The sequence below is a fragment of the Podarcis erhardii genome (assembly GCF_964252035.2).
Source record: "Podarcis erhardii genome assembly, chromosome: 11".
Classification (NCBI taxonomy): Eukaryota; Metazoa; Chordata; class Lepidosauria; order Squamata; family Lacertidae; genus Podarcis; species Podarcis erhardii.
Window position 1 is genome coordinate 1,009,426 of NC_138501.1, and position 12,746 is coordinate 1,022,171.

General features: G+C 43.7%; 1 protein-coding gene across 1 annotated transcript in view; it reads right to left on the reverse strand.

The window, feature by feature from the left end:
* Window positions 1-12,746, reverse strand: part of PTAR1 (protein prenyltransferase alpha subunit repeat containing 1) — a 37,155-nt gene that overhangs the window by 16,379 nt on the left and 8,030 nt on the right. Inside the window, exon 2 of the mRNA XM_081881096.1 lies at window positions 10,637-10,806. Coding sequence (XP_081737222.1) covers window positions 10,637-10,806 — 170 coding nt within the window. The remainder of the gene's footprint in view (window positions 1-10,636; window positions 10,807-12,746) is intronic.

A 12,746-nucleotide genomic window follows, 5' to 3' on the forward strand; every position in this document is an offset into this window, starting at 1 on the left:
CCACTTCAGTTCCTCATGTGACATTTATTTATTTATTATTACTACAACCACTATTATGGTGCTGGAGGAGACTCTTGAGAGTCCCATGGACTGCAAGAAGATCAAACCTCTCCATTCTGAAGGAAATCAGCCCTGAGTGCTCACTGGAAGGACAGATCCTGAAGCTGAGGCTCCAAGACTTTGGCCACCTCATGAGAAGAGAAGACTCCCTGGAAAAGACCCTGATGTGGGGAAAGATGGAGGGCACAAGGAGAAGGGGACGGCAGAGGACGAGATGGTGGGACAGTGTTCTCGAAGCTACAAACATAAGTTTGACCAAACTGGAAGACAGGAGTGCCTGGCGTGCTCTGGTCTATGGGGTCACAAAGAGTCGAACACAACTAAACGACTAAACAACAACATTACTACAACTACTATTTTAAACAATGTACATACCACTTAACTACTATCGTCTCTAAGCAGTGCTGCTATCATGTTTTTCTAAATCAGCTTCCCCAACCTAAGCGCCCTCCAGACATCTTGGGCTAGAACTCCCATAATCTCTGACCATTAACCAGACTGATTTGGGCTGGTGGAAGTTGCAGCCCCAAACAACTGGAGGGCACCAGGGTGATCAAGACTGTCCTGATTTAACACGCTAGCAATATAACACACAACACACGCAGACCTCATCCCCTTATCCAAACCCAGAGAGTATCTCTGCAACAAAGAAAAAGGGGATTGGATAAATAACTGGGGCACTTTAATTTTGAATTAACCCTGGTGAGAAGTCCATGTGGACACCATGCACCTTGGCATCCTTCTCTCCATTTCAGCGCCAAAATTTTGAAACTTCAGAACACATGCTACAGCTAGCAAACAAGATGTCATACTCCCTACTTCTTTCCAAAATAACTTTTGATACCTGACTTTGCTATGAAACTACAAAGCTTCTGTGCTAAATTGTTCAGTTTACCCTAATCTTAAAACAGCATTCTGAGCTCCTGAGCAAAGGGAAAACAGGATACAAACATAACACATAGATAAAACTACCGTATTTTTCGCTCTATAGGACACACTTTTTCCCCTCCAAAAATTAAGGGGAAATGTTTGTGCATCCTATGGAGCGAATGCAGACTCCTTGGCTTCAGCGAAAGCAACACGAAGCCTCCAAAGGGCAAAGGGAGCGCTCCCTCCATGCTCCGGAGGCTACGCGTTGCTTTCGCTGAAGCCTGGAGAGTGAGAGGGGTCGGTGCGCACCAACCCCTCTCGCTCTCCAGGCTTCAGGGATAGCCGCCTGAAGCCTTTGGAGCGCAGTGGGACCTCGCGCTGCACTCCAAAGGCTTCGGGGTTAGCTGCACAAAGCCTCCGCAGGGCAGCGGGGTGCCTTCATCCCGCTGCCCTCCGGAGGCTTCACGGGCTGTCCCAGAAGCCAGAACAGCGAGACGGAGCGCTGTTCTAGCTTTGGGGTTAGCGGCACAAAGCCTCCGCAGGGCAACGGGGTGCCTTCATCCCGCTGCCCTCCAGAGGCTTCACGGGCTGTCCCAGAAGCCTCCGCAGGGCACGGGGATGAAGTCTCCCCGTGCCCTGCGGAGGCTTCGCGCAAAGCTAGACCAGCTATCCCAGCGGCTGTCCCAGAAGCCAGAACAGCAAGAGGCTATCCCAGAAGCCAGATCCCTCTTGCTGTTCTGGCTTCTGGGATTCAGAATCCCCCCCCTTGTTTCCTCCCCCCCCCAACTAGATGCGTCCTATCGTCTGGTGCGTCCTATAGAGCGAAAAATACGGTACTCCCTGTTTAGCTTTGCTTAGCTACATATGAGCCCACCAACACTCTCACATCTTCCCCAATGCCTCAACCGCAAATTCTCAATTTTGGGGGGGAGGGGGCATGTGCTTATTTAGAAAATTCAAGCAAACTGATTCATTTAAGCAATTGCACTGAAAAACAAATAACGTTCCCAGACTGAACAATTTTGGTTTGAGGGCTAGTTGATTGCTAAAAATGTGCCAGCAGATGGTAGCAATTACAGAAGAGTGAACTGCAGTTGACAATTACTATTTTTTGTTACTCTACTGCACAACACAAAACCTGCGGGCTGATTCTGGCCTCCATCGTGATTGTTTGTTGTCCCCATGGAAATTTCAAACACTCCTTGTTTGGCAATCTTTTCCACCTGTTTGTAGGAACACCTAAAGTCCTCATCTAACATTATGCTGGCACAACTTTTTCCAGCACTCTTATTCCTAACACTCGGAAGGGTGATACTGGCATGTTTCTTCCTTCCTAACTTGGTACTTTCCAGGTGTTTTGAACTACAACTCCAATCAGTCCAGGTCAATTTGACCAATGGTCAGAGCTTACAGAAGTTGTAGTCCAAGCAGCATCTAAGCACCAGCATGGGGATGGCAGCACTTTCCCCACAAAGCCTGGAGCTTCCCACATTACCAAAGGGATGTCACAAAAAGCAATACTGCAGTTTTCCCCATGATGTTGATTTAAAATGAAAAGAGAGCCTATAGCCTCTCAAAAGCCAATCCCAAACGGGAGTGGGAAAATGCCCACAGAGCACTAAGTTTAGATTTCTCCTCCTGTCCTTGGAAGTGGAGGTGCCTGGGGAGATTGGGTGCTAGTTTCCCAGTTCAGGGCAACCAGTTCTGCTGCAAGTCCAACCCTCCCACATTGTATGAATCCTGAAAGAAGAGAAGAACTGGAGGAAAAAAGCCTTTAGTGCTGCTGCTGCTGCTGCTGCTGCTGCTGCTACTGCTGTTATGAACCTCCGGCACCATCTGCAGAATACCTTTAAAGCACTATCATGGCTTCCCCAAAGAGTCCTGGGAACTGTGGTTTGTTAAAGGTGCCAGGAGTAATGAGGAGCCGCCTCTTTCCCTCACAGAGCTACAATTCCCGCAGTGGTTTAACAGTCAATCCTTTTTCACCGGGAACTCTGGGAACTGGAGCTCTATGGGGGGAACGGAGCCTCCTAACAACTCTCAGCACCCTGAACAAACGGCAGTTCCCAGGACTGTTTGAAGTGGCATGATGCTGCTTTAAATGTCCAGTGAAGATGAAGTCTTGGTGAGGATGAAGAATGGTGGTACGGAAATGGAGCAAAACTAGAAGATTGAAAAGAGGAGGGGAGAGCAGAGCAAGTGATGGAAGAAAAGAGGGAGAAGAAATGAGGCTACAGAAAGAGCTTTGGGAAAGGAAACAAGAGGACAGAGTACACCAAGGTGCCAACTTGAATAAAATATGGGGAGGGAGCAGGTAAGCCATGGCACACGCAAACCATTTGAGTGGCAATGCCCATCAACTTTGGGGGAGCCTCCTCAAATATTTGGGGGGGAAGGGATCTTGGCCCCTAGGAATTGGCTCCTGTGGAGTACACTATGGGAAGCAGAGGAAAGACAGGGAATGTGCTTTGTAGGGAAAACTGAAAAAGTGGGTTAACTGTGCAGAATAATAAAGTAAGACTATGTTATCATGGCAGTTGTTAACAGTCCAACAAGTTTACCATAGCCATTGAGTCAATCACCCATCTCCTACTACCCTTCTGAGAACACCCCCACCCCACCCTCCCAACATATATAAGGGTCTGGTGACTTCTGTTTCAGTGTATCTGAAGAAGTGTGCATGCAGATGAAAGCTTATACCCAGAACAAACTAAGTTGGTCTTTAAGGTGCTACTGGACAATTTTTAAATTTTATTTATTTGTTTCGAATGCGTCAGACCAACACGGCTACCTACCTGAATCTATCTTAGCATCGGCAGAGAGTAAAAATACTTTAACACAGAACGGGCAAGAAAGAAAAAATCTTTTATTTTATAGTAAAGGAACTCTAGCTAACATAGTGATGCTGCCCTTTTGAGTTAATAACAGGGGGAAAGAGTGATTTGAGTTATAATAACTGCAGCTCTGTTACAACCCACATTGGCATAAGAAATAAGGTAAATTCACACCAAGGCAAAACAAAGAGATGTGGGGGCAGCCATATAGATCAGAAACTGAGATGACAGTAGATGATTTTGTTGAATAATCCAGAACTTGTGAGAGAGAAAGCAAATCATTCAGTTTATCCATTGACTGAGCTCCAGTGTATGAAATATCCTAAATAATAAATTTCCCAGCAATACACTTAAGAATTGTACAGTCACCTCCTCTCATCTTCAAAGTGCAAATTGATAAATAAATGTAATGATAAATAATTGTCCAGTAGCACCTTAGTAAAGGCAAAGGGACACCTGACCATTAGGTCCAGTCGTGGCCAACTCTGGGGTTGTGGCACTCATCTCGCTTTATTGGCCAAGGGAGCCGGCATACAGCTTCCGGGTCATGTGGCCAGCATGACTAAGCCGCTTCTGGCGAACCAGAGCAGTGCACAGAAACGCCGTTTACCTTCCCGCCGGAGCGGGACTTTGCACTTGCACTTTGACGTGCTTTCGAACTGCTAGGTTGGCAGGAGCAGGGACCGAGCAACGGGAGCTCACCCCGTCGCAGGGATTTGAACCGCGGACCTTCTACCTACCTAAATGTAATGTTGTTGTAATTGCTGGGTGACGATGTGGGAGTTGTTAAAGAACTCAGATAGGTTTACAGATTCAGGGGTTATGGGAAATGGTAGTTTAAGCAGAACAAAAATGCAAGAGCTGATGTACTTTTCTTCACTGGGTGGCTAAGCAAGATTTTGAGGGTTTTGCCAGCTTCAATATAACTACCCTAAATATGTAACAGTCAAGCCTAAGGGCTCAGGCTCAGGCACTACCCATCCTAAACAACGGTGAACCATCTTTTTTTCCTACCAACCCAGTGGGAAAGGAATAATTTCCTAACTATATAACATTTTCACACAATTGGCCACCGCTTCCCTTATGAGGAGCACCTGTAATCCAGTTTCATCTCCTTTTGCAAATGGTCTGAAATATGCATCATATTATCACCAGTCCCTCTGGATTAAAAGGGAAATAAATTTTAGTACACTTACATGCATAATACCTGTCAGAGAATACTCTGAAAATGAGGATTGGGAAAGGCAGGGAGATCAGCATCTAACAGAAGAGAAGGGGGACTATTTGCCCCCTTTGCTTTCAGCATTTCCAGAAGCAGAGAAACAGGCAGACCCAGAGCTACCCAGCTTTGAGGTAGTTGCTAAGCAACCAGAAGGGAGGGAGCAGCTGGCTGATACATCACTAGAGAGTGGGGGGCACCCCCCTCCCCCGAACTCAGAGGTATGTCAGAGAACAACAGAGACGCAGGGGAGGAGAGACATCCGTTCGTCGCACTTCTTGCAGCGGAAGTGAGGGGGGAGGAGTCAGAGAGAGCATATTAGCATCTATCCTTGCAGAGAGATGCTAATATGTGTTCGCAACATGATACTGTAATAAAAAGGCTATAAATCTACCAGATGCTTGTTAATTCTTATTAGTGAGCTACCAGAAGGGAGAGGGGAACTCCCGTAGTGTACAATACCCGAGTTTGGTGTTACACAAACCTAAGTCATTACTGACTGGAGATATAAAATTGGGAATACAAAGGATGAATCAAAAACGGTGCATTTAGATTGCCTCAAACTTGTTTTCAATTCAAATGTTGAGCTATAAGCAACTATTGTACTAAGAAAGATTAATGAGAGGATTAATCCCAAACATATGTTTCTGACCCTCTCAGTGAGTCTCCCTCTCCTAGGTGGGAAGAAATTTAGCACCTATCTATTATCTGTTGTGGATTAGAATGTCCTTGCTTGTTGTGGGATTCTGCCAGAAGTATAATTAATTACCAGATACCCAGCAGAGGACTGTGCCAGAACTATCTATTACTTCTCCTATATAGCGGTTGGTTTATTTAACTCAAAACCAGGTCAATCGATGAGACCACAGTACAGCAACAAATTAGAAAGAGGTCTCCAAGGGAAGTTAATGCAGTTAACACTTTCAAAAATAAAAAGCCAGAATGTAGAAAAGCAACAGGAATTATCCAATTAGAGTGTATGAAATGTTGCCTAGATCTAAGAGAATTATGAACCTTGGTGCACATAAGGCTATAATTTTGTATAGTGTGCTAACATATTTTTGTCATCTTAAACCCTTTAACAAACTGGTTATAGCACATAAGTTTAAATCTAGACAGTAGCGTAACAGATGGCAAGAAACAATATTTTAATCTTGCTGAGCTGGTATTTGCTGAGCTTTAGCATACTCAGGAATCAAAAGTTTTTTGTCTCTTTTGAAGGAAATGTATTCTGCAATCTTATATTTTTCAAGAGATTTTAATATACTTGGGTTTAGAATGCTGTAACCCAGTTTAAGACTCCAGGATAGGATGGGTGGGAATTTGAACAAAATATGCATATTTTATCCATATTTGCAGCGTAATTTCTGCTAGCAGATGTGTCAGGGATCTGTTGGCTGAGAAGGGGGGAGAGATCGGAATGTACAGGGAGCCGCCTCCTTTAACGTGCAGCTGCACTTCGTCAGAGAGAGAAGAGGAGGAGGGGCTGTCAGGAAACACGGAAACAGAGAGAAAGGAACAGCCTCCAACCCTTCGGTCTTTACGTAGGGAGAGGGGGAAGGGGGGGGCTCAGGAAGTTTCTATGCTGGAAAGGGAAGAGGCAGGAGCCACTTCCGGCAACTGATAGCGACTGAGGAAGACATGCTTTTAAGAGCTCCGTACTGTACATAGTTTTTGGACTTAATAAATCTTGTAAAAGCTGGCTGGAATCCTGGGTTGTTATCTCAGCTAGCACCCACAAATCATCCCTGACAGATGTACACAATAATGTAAAATTTTAGGTTATTCAGTAATGGGCCTTTTTAAAAATGAAACCTTATGGTGGTTTAGGCACATCTGATGCTATGACATCGCTTAAGCTAACCAGCTGTGGACTGACTAGTCCTTTGGATAGGAGTCTGCTAAAAGCAGGATATAAATACACTTGTACCTTTGTTCTCGAACAGAATGTGTTCTGGGAGTCCATTCGACTCCCGGAACTGTTCGAAAACCAAGGCGCGGCTTCTGATTGGCTGCAAGACACTCGTGCTGGATGTTCGGCTTCCGAAAATCATTTGAAAACTGGAACACTCACTTCCAGGTTTTGATCGTTCGGGAGTCGATTTGTTCGGGAGCCAAGGCATTTGAGATCCAAGGTACGACTGTAACTCAAAAAGCAAAAATGAAACCCTATGAGAGATTAATCTGACTAGTTAGTTTAACAAACACACAGCAGGATGTTTTAAAAAATCAGGAAATAATGTCAAATTTTTAAAGACCAGTAAAATGCATCCTTACTCTTTTCCCAAAGACATCCCACAGCTTCAACATGCTGTTTCTCCAATAACAAATGTCTGATCCGAAGTGACATTTCCCATTCTCCTAGAGTTGTTAGAGCTCTAAAATGATTGGGAAGGTGCACATTTAGAAATGCCTGTTCTGGTAATCCATCTCCTTGTAAATCTTAGTTTGGTGAATCAATGGGACCAATTTCTATGAAGTGTTGTTTCAGTTAGATAAATCCACAGGCAATGGGAAAGCATGAAGATGATTGCAATCAAAACAAAAGGTAGTATGTTATCAATACAGTGGTACCTTGGTACTCAAATGCTTTGGTTCCCAAATGCCAAAAACCCTGAAGCAAGTGTTCCTGTTTTCGAACATTTTTTGGAAGCTAAATGTCTGATGCAGTTGTCGACTATTGCTTCCAGGGTGCCTGCACCAATCAGAAGCTGCACCTTGGTTTTCGAACATTTCGGAAGTTAAACAGACTTCCAGAACGGATTAAGTTTGGCACTTTTGTTTTTGCTATTTTGCGTTTTTGTTTTTTGTTCCCCCCCTTTTTTATGCTTTTTATTGAATTTCCAACATGACACAAATTATACATTCCAAATAAAACACAAAAGAAATAACAAATTTCCAAATAAACCAAAATATACAAATCCTTAAATTCCTAAGAGAGGAATGTTGTTGTTGAAGTCTTTTTCTTAATTCAAAAATTCTTAATTCCTCCATATGAATTCCAACCTCTTCATTGAGGTTCATCATTTCCCCCCCTTTTTATTATCACTGCTTCAGTATTCCTTATCTCAATTTCTTACTTCTATTTTGTCTCATTATTCTTAATCTAACTTGCAGTTTGCGGAGTTTAGTCAAAACACGTCCAGATTTTCACTTGTGGACAATGTTTAATTAAATATTCTTTATAAATTTCCCATTCATTTTTGTACCTTTGGGTTGGCTGTCTCCTAATTATTGAGGCTTTTTCGGTTAATTTGTTTTTGTGACTGGGCGGATCCCAGTTCAGCTACTGATTGATTGATTGATTGAGTGAGTGAGTGAGTGAGTGAGTGACTGGAGAAATGGATAGAAGCCCAGCAGAGCAAGGGAGCAGTACAGGCACAGCTAGTGACCCACAGAGGACCAGGCAAGACAGGCCCAGCCCCATTAAACCTTTGGTGCAGGGCGGGGGGCGGAGGGGAGGAAGGGGAACAAAGGGGACAAAGTCTCACCTTGTCCATTCTCCCTTCCAATTCTGCTGCCACAGTTGCTGCTCTAGAAAGGACAGGAAAATGTTTGTATTTTAAAATTCAGCACTTTTCTTCTTCTCATAGCAGCAGCCGTGTCAGCAGCATAAGGGGGTTGCAAAGGACAGAAGCACACCCCTTCGTACCCCTATACAGGCATTTTTTTCTCCTTCCAACAGCAGCAGACACACTCCCCTTTTGCCAACCCCACATCAGAGCTCTGTGGAAGTGAGTTTGAGGTGTTTATTGAACAGGCCTCCTTCCACCTTCCCACCCTCCGGCCCTAGGAGTCCTCATAAGGGAGCTGTGCCTGGAGGAAGAACTGTGAGGGGAGGGACTCCATCAGGCAAGGCCTCTTTCCACCTGCCTTGCTCTACCCTCTGCTTCTCAATGTGTATTGTATTGTTTTATGTACTGTGGCTTGCCGTTGTTTTACTGATTATAGTTTAGATATTATTGTAACTGTTGAGTGGATTTCTGTTTGACTTTTATATGTTGATATTATTATTTTATACTATTCTAATGATTGTTGAATGTGACTTTTTTGATGGAGGTTGTTTATTTTAAAGTTATGTTTTTGTATTGCATTAGATTGTTATAAGATGTACATTTTTTGTTTCTTCAGCTTGTAAACCGCCTTGAGTATTGTAAGATAGAAAGGCGGTATACAAATTAAAAGTGATGAGGAGGAGGAGGAGGAGGAGGTTAATTGTGGTCTGCACTACATGATTCCTGCTTTTTCTGACACTAATGTGTTGACAGTATGGTACTAACAGAGAATGCAGTTTTCCTCTGCAAATGTGTCTTTATTTATTATTTCATACAAGTTCTATACTGCTCAAACCTCAAAGCAGTTTATAGAAGCATCCATTTAGTCAGTTGATAGACATGGTAGCCTAACTGCCACATTGTCAAGAGGGGTTTACAGATGGTGATAAGGACCAAAGCACTTAGATCCTGTGAATGGAAATGGGGAGGTGACTTTCACTCATCTCCCCTTCGCTTGAGGATTGGGCAACCTCCAGACTCCAGAGCAGAATGAGAGGCAGAACAGGATGCAGCAGCAAAAAGGGAAAGTAGGCAAAAAATGCTGCCACATGCCTGAATTCCAGTTCCCACCATGACCAGAAGGAGCTGTTGCAGAGGACTAGTTGGAATTCAAGTCTGTATCTGTCTTCAGGCTACTGAGATTGATTTTGCTCAATCTGTCACTAATGGCAACTGCAAAAGTTCACATTTTAATGAAGCTCAATTGACTTGTTGACCTTTATGATAGCCAGCAATTCATGGAAATAAAAAATACAGTGGTGCCTCGCAAGACGAAATTAATCCATTCCGCGATTCTCTTCGTCTAGCGGTTTTTCGTCTTGCGAAGCAAGCCCATTGACGGATTAGCGGATTAGCGCTATTAGGGGTCTAGCGGCTTTTAGCGATCAGCTGTTAAGCGGCTTATCAGCGGAACAGCTGATAAGCGGCTTAGGAAAGGGGGGGGAAGAGCGAAAAAACCCCACGGGAACTCGCAAGATTTTTTCGTCTTGCGAAGCAACCCCATAGAGAAATTCGTTTAGCGAAGCGCCTCCAAAACTGAAAACCCTTTCGTCTAGCGGGTTTTCCGTCTTCCGAGGCGTTCGTCTTGCGGGGCACCACTGTATTTCCAGTTCTTAGGTGTCAAGCCCTCTAAATATTTCTGTTCCAGAAAGTCCATACATATTTTTAAAACTTTATTATTAAAGCTTCTGTCCTAACTCCACTTACCTGGAAGTAAGTGCCACTAAATTCAACAGGACTTACAGCTGAATAGGCACAGTTAGGATTTCATTGCATTGCACTGGTAAGTTTCTTTGCTTTGCATATAGCAGACAATAGGCTACCTTTTTACTCTACATGGTGAAGAATGATCCACAATGACACAGAAAGTCCAGCTATGGCTTACAAGGGGAGGAGCTCAGTCACTTTGCTCCTCTGTGTCCTACCATGTTGTGGGAACATCACTCTAGGAGCCCCACCTTATTTAAAATGCTTGCACAAAATCAACACTCAAGATGCAACTTCAATAGTTCCTCTACTTGTTCTGGCTCCCTTTACAATTGTATAGAAAGTTAATAATGATGGGCACCATACAATACACATTTTATGGAATTACTCACCTTCTTTGTTGAGCCATTGCTTTCTTTGTCTGTAGTGAAGGAGTTTGTTATGGACGTAGGGCAAAAGAAACTTAACACACCAGCTTTCCACCCCAAGTTTGTTTTCCACCAGAACTATAGGGCTCCGGTTATATCTGGCTTCAGGACAGGGAATTAATCCAATTTCATCTCTTAAAAACAAAAAAGACATGTAAAAAGATAACTAGATAACTATTTTCTTCATTTCTTTTGATGCTTGTTAAAGTATGCCCGTTGTTCATCCTACACTTCCTGATTTGCCAGGCTCTTCTTTTCTTCCTGCCTGTCTAGATTCCCAGAATTGAAAGACTCAGCCTTGAAAAACTCAGCCTTGAAAAACTCCTATTATGCAATTAGTATCTCATTCCTTCATATGTTGACTTAGAAGTACATCCCACAGAATTCAATGGGGCCTACTCCTAGGAAAGTATGTTTAGGCATAGCCCCCTCTGAATTCAATGGAACCTGCTGCCAAGGAAGAATGGATATAATTGGATGTAAATTAGACCAATAAATAAAGCATTGATCTTTAAGTCAATGCTAACTTTTTGGTGATGTGTTTCCAAATTCAGGAGGTTGGCAAGTTGCCTGCTCTTGACAGAGTTGCCCTCTCCTGGAAGCAGCAGGTACATAACTTGGGCTCCTCTCAGCTCCTGGTCACTGGAGACCCCCCTGGCCAAGAATGCCTTCTTCCAGCTTTGGCTGGAACACACATTATGGCCATCCCTGGACAGGGGTAGCATAGCCACAGTGGCGCAGGCCCATAGTAACCTCCAGACTGGACTGTTGTGATGATCTCTCTGCAGGGCTACCCTGGAGGTTGGTTCCAAAACCGCAGCTAGTGCAGAATGCAGCAGCCCGGCTTTTGACTGCAGCAACTCCAGAAAACCCTGCGGTGACTACTAGGACCAGGCTCAGTGCAAGGTATGACTGGTGGAGTATATAAAACCCTAATGTGCCCATGGCCTTGTCCCTCATACTTTGATCATCACTTTGGTCACTTTGATCATCTGGAGATGCCCTTCTGACTGTCATTCAGGTATATCATATTCCTTTAAGTTTCTATGCAAAATAAGTCTTTAAGTGCAGAAGTGTCAGTCCTTTGCAAGACTGTTACCACTGAAATCAGCCAGCCAGCCACAATTCTGATATTGGAAGTCTCACTGACTTAAATGGCAAATATGCTTAATGTTGTTACCGACATTAAGGAGGATCCTTTTTCATTCAGTGTTATAGGCATATACAGAATATTGCTTGCAATTTGTTTCATTTCTTTGTCATACAAATTTACTAGTTTATACGCAAATAAAATCAAGAGATAAAAGGAACAACTGGCAAGTTTGGCCTTGGAGTTCAAAACGAAGCAGGGCAAAGGCTAATAGAGTTCTGTCAAGATAACAAGCTGGTCCTCACAAACACTCTTTTCCAACAACACAAGAGACGACTCTACACATGGACATCACCAGATGGGCAGCATCGAAATCAGATTGATTATATTCTCTGCAGCCAAAGATGGAGAAGCTCTATACAGTCAGCAAAAACAAGACCTGGAGCGGACTGTGGCTGAGATCATCAGCTTCTTATAGCAAAATTCAAGCTTAAACTGAAGAAAGAAGGAAAAACCACTGGGCCGGTAAGATACAATCTAAGTCAAATCCCTTATGAATACACAGTGGAAGTGAGGAACTGGTTTAAGGATTTAGATTTGGTGGACAGAGTGCCTGAAGAACTATGGATGGAGGCTCGCAACATTATACAGGAGGCAGCAACGAAAACCATCCCAATGAAAAGGAAACACAAGAAAGCAAAGTGGCTGTCCAACGAGGCCTTACAAATAGCGGGGGTGAGAAGGCAAGCAAAATGCGAGGGAGATAGTGAAGAGATCCAAGATTTAGAACCTCAAAGCCAAAGTGAGAGCATTTGGGTCAAAATTAAGGGAGAGAAGGATAACAGGGACCTCATTGTGGGAGTTTACTATAGATCCCCAAGCCAAACGGAGGACATAGATGATGCCTTCCTGGAACAGATGGCCAAGCATGCAAAAGGAAGGGAAATAGTAGTAATGGGGGACTTCAATTACCCGGATATTTGT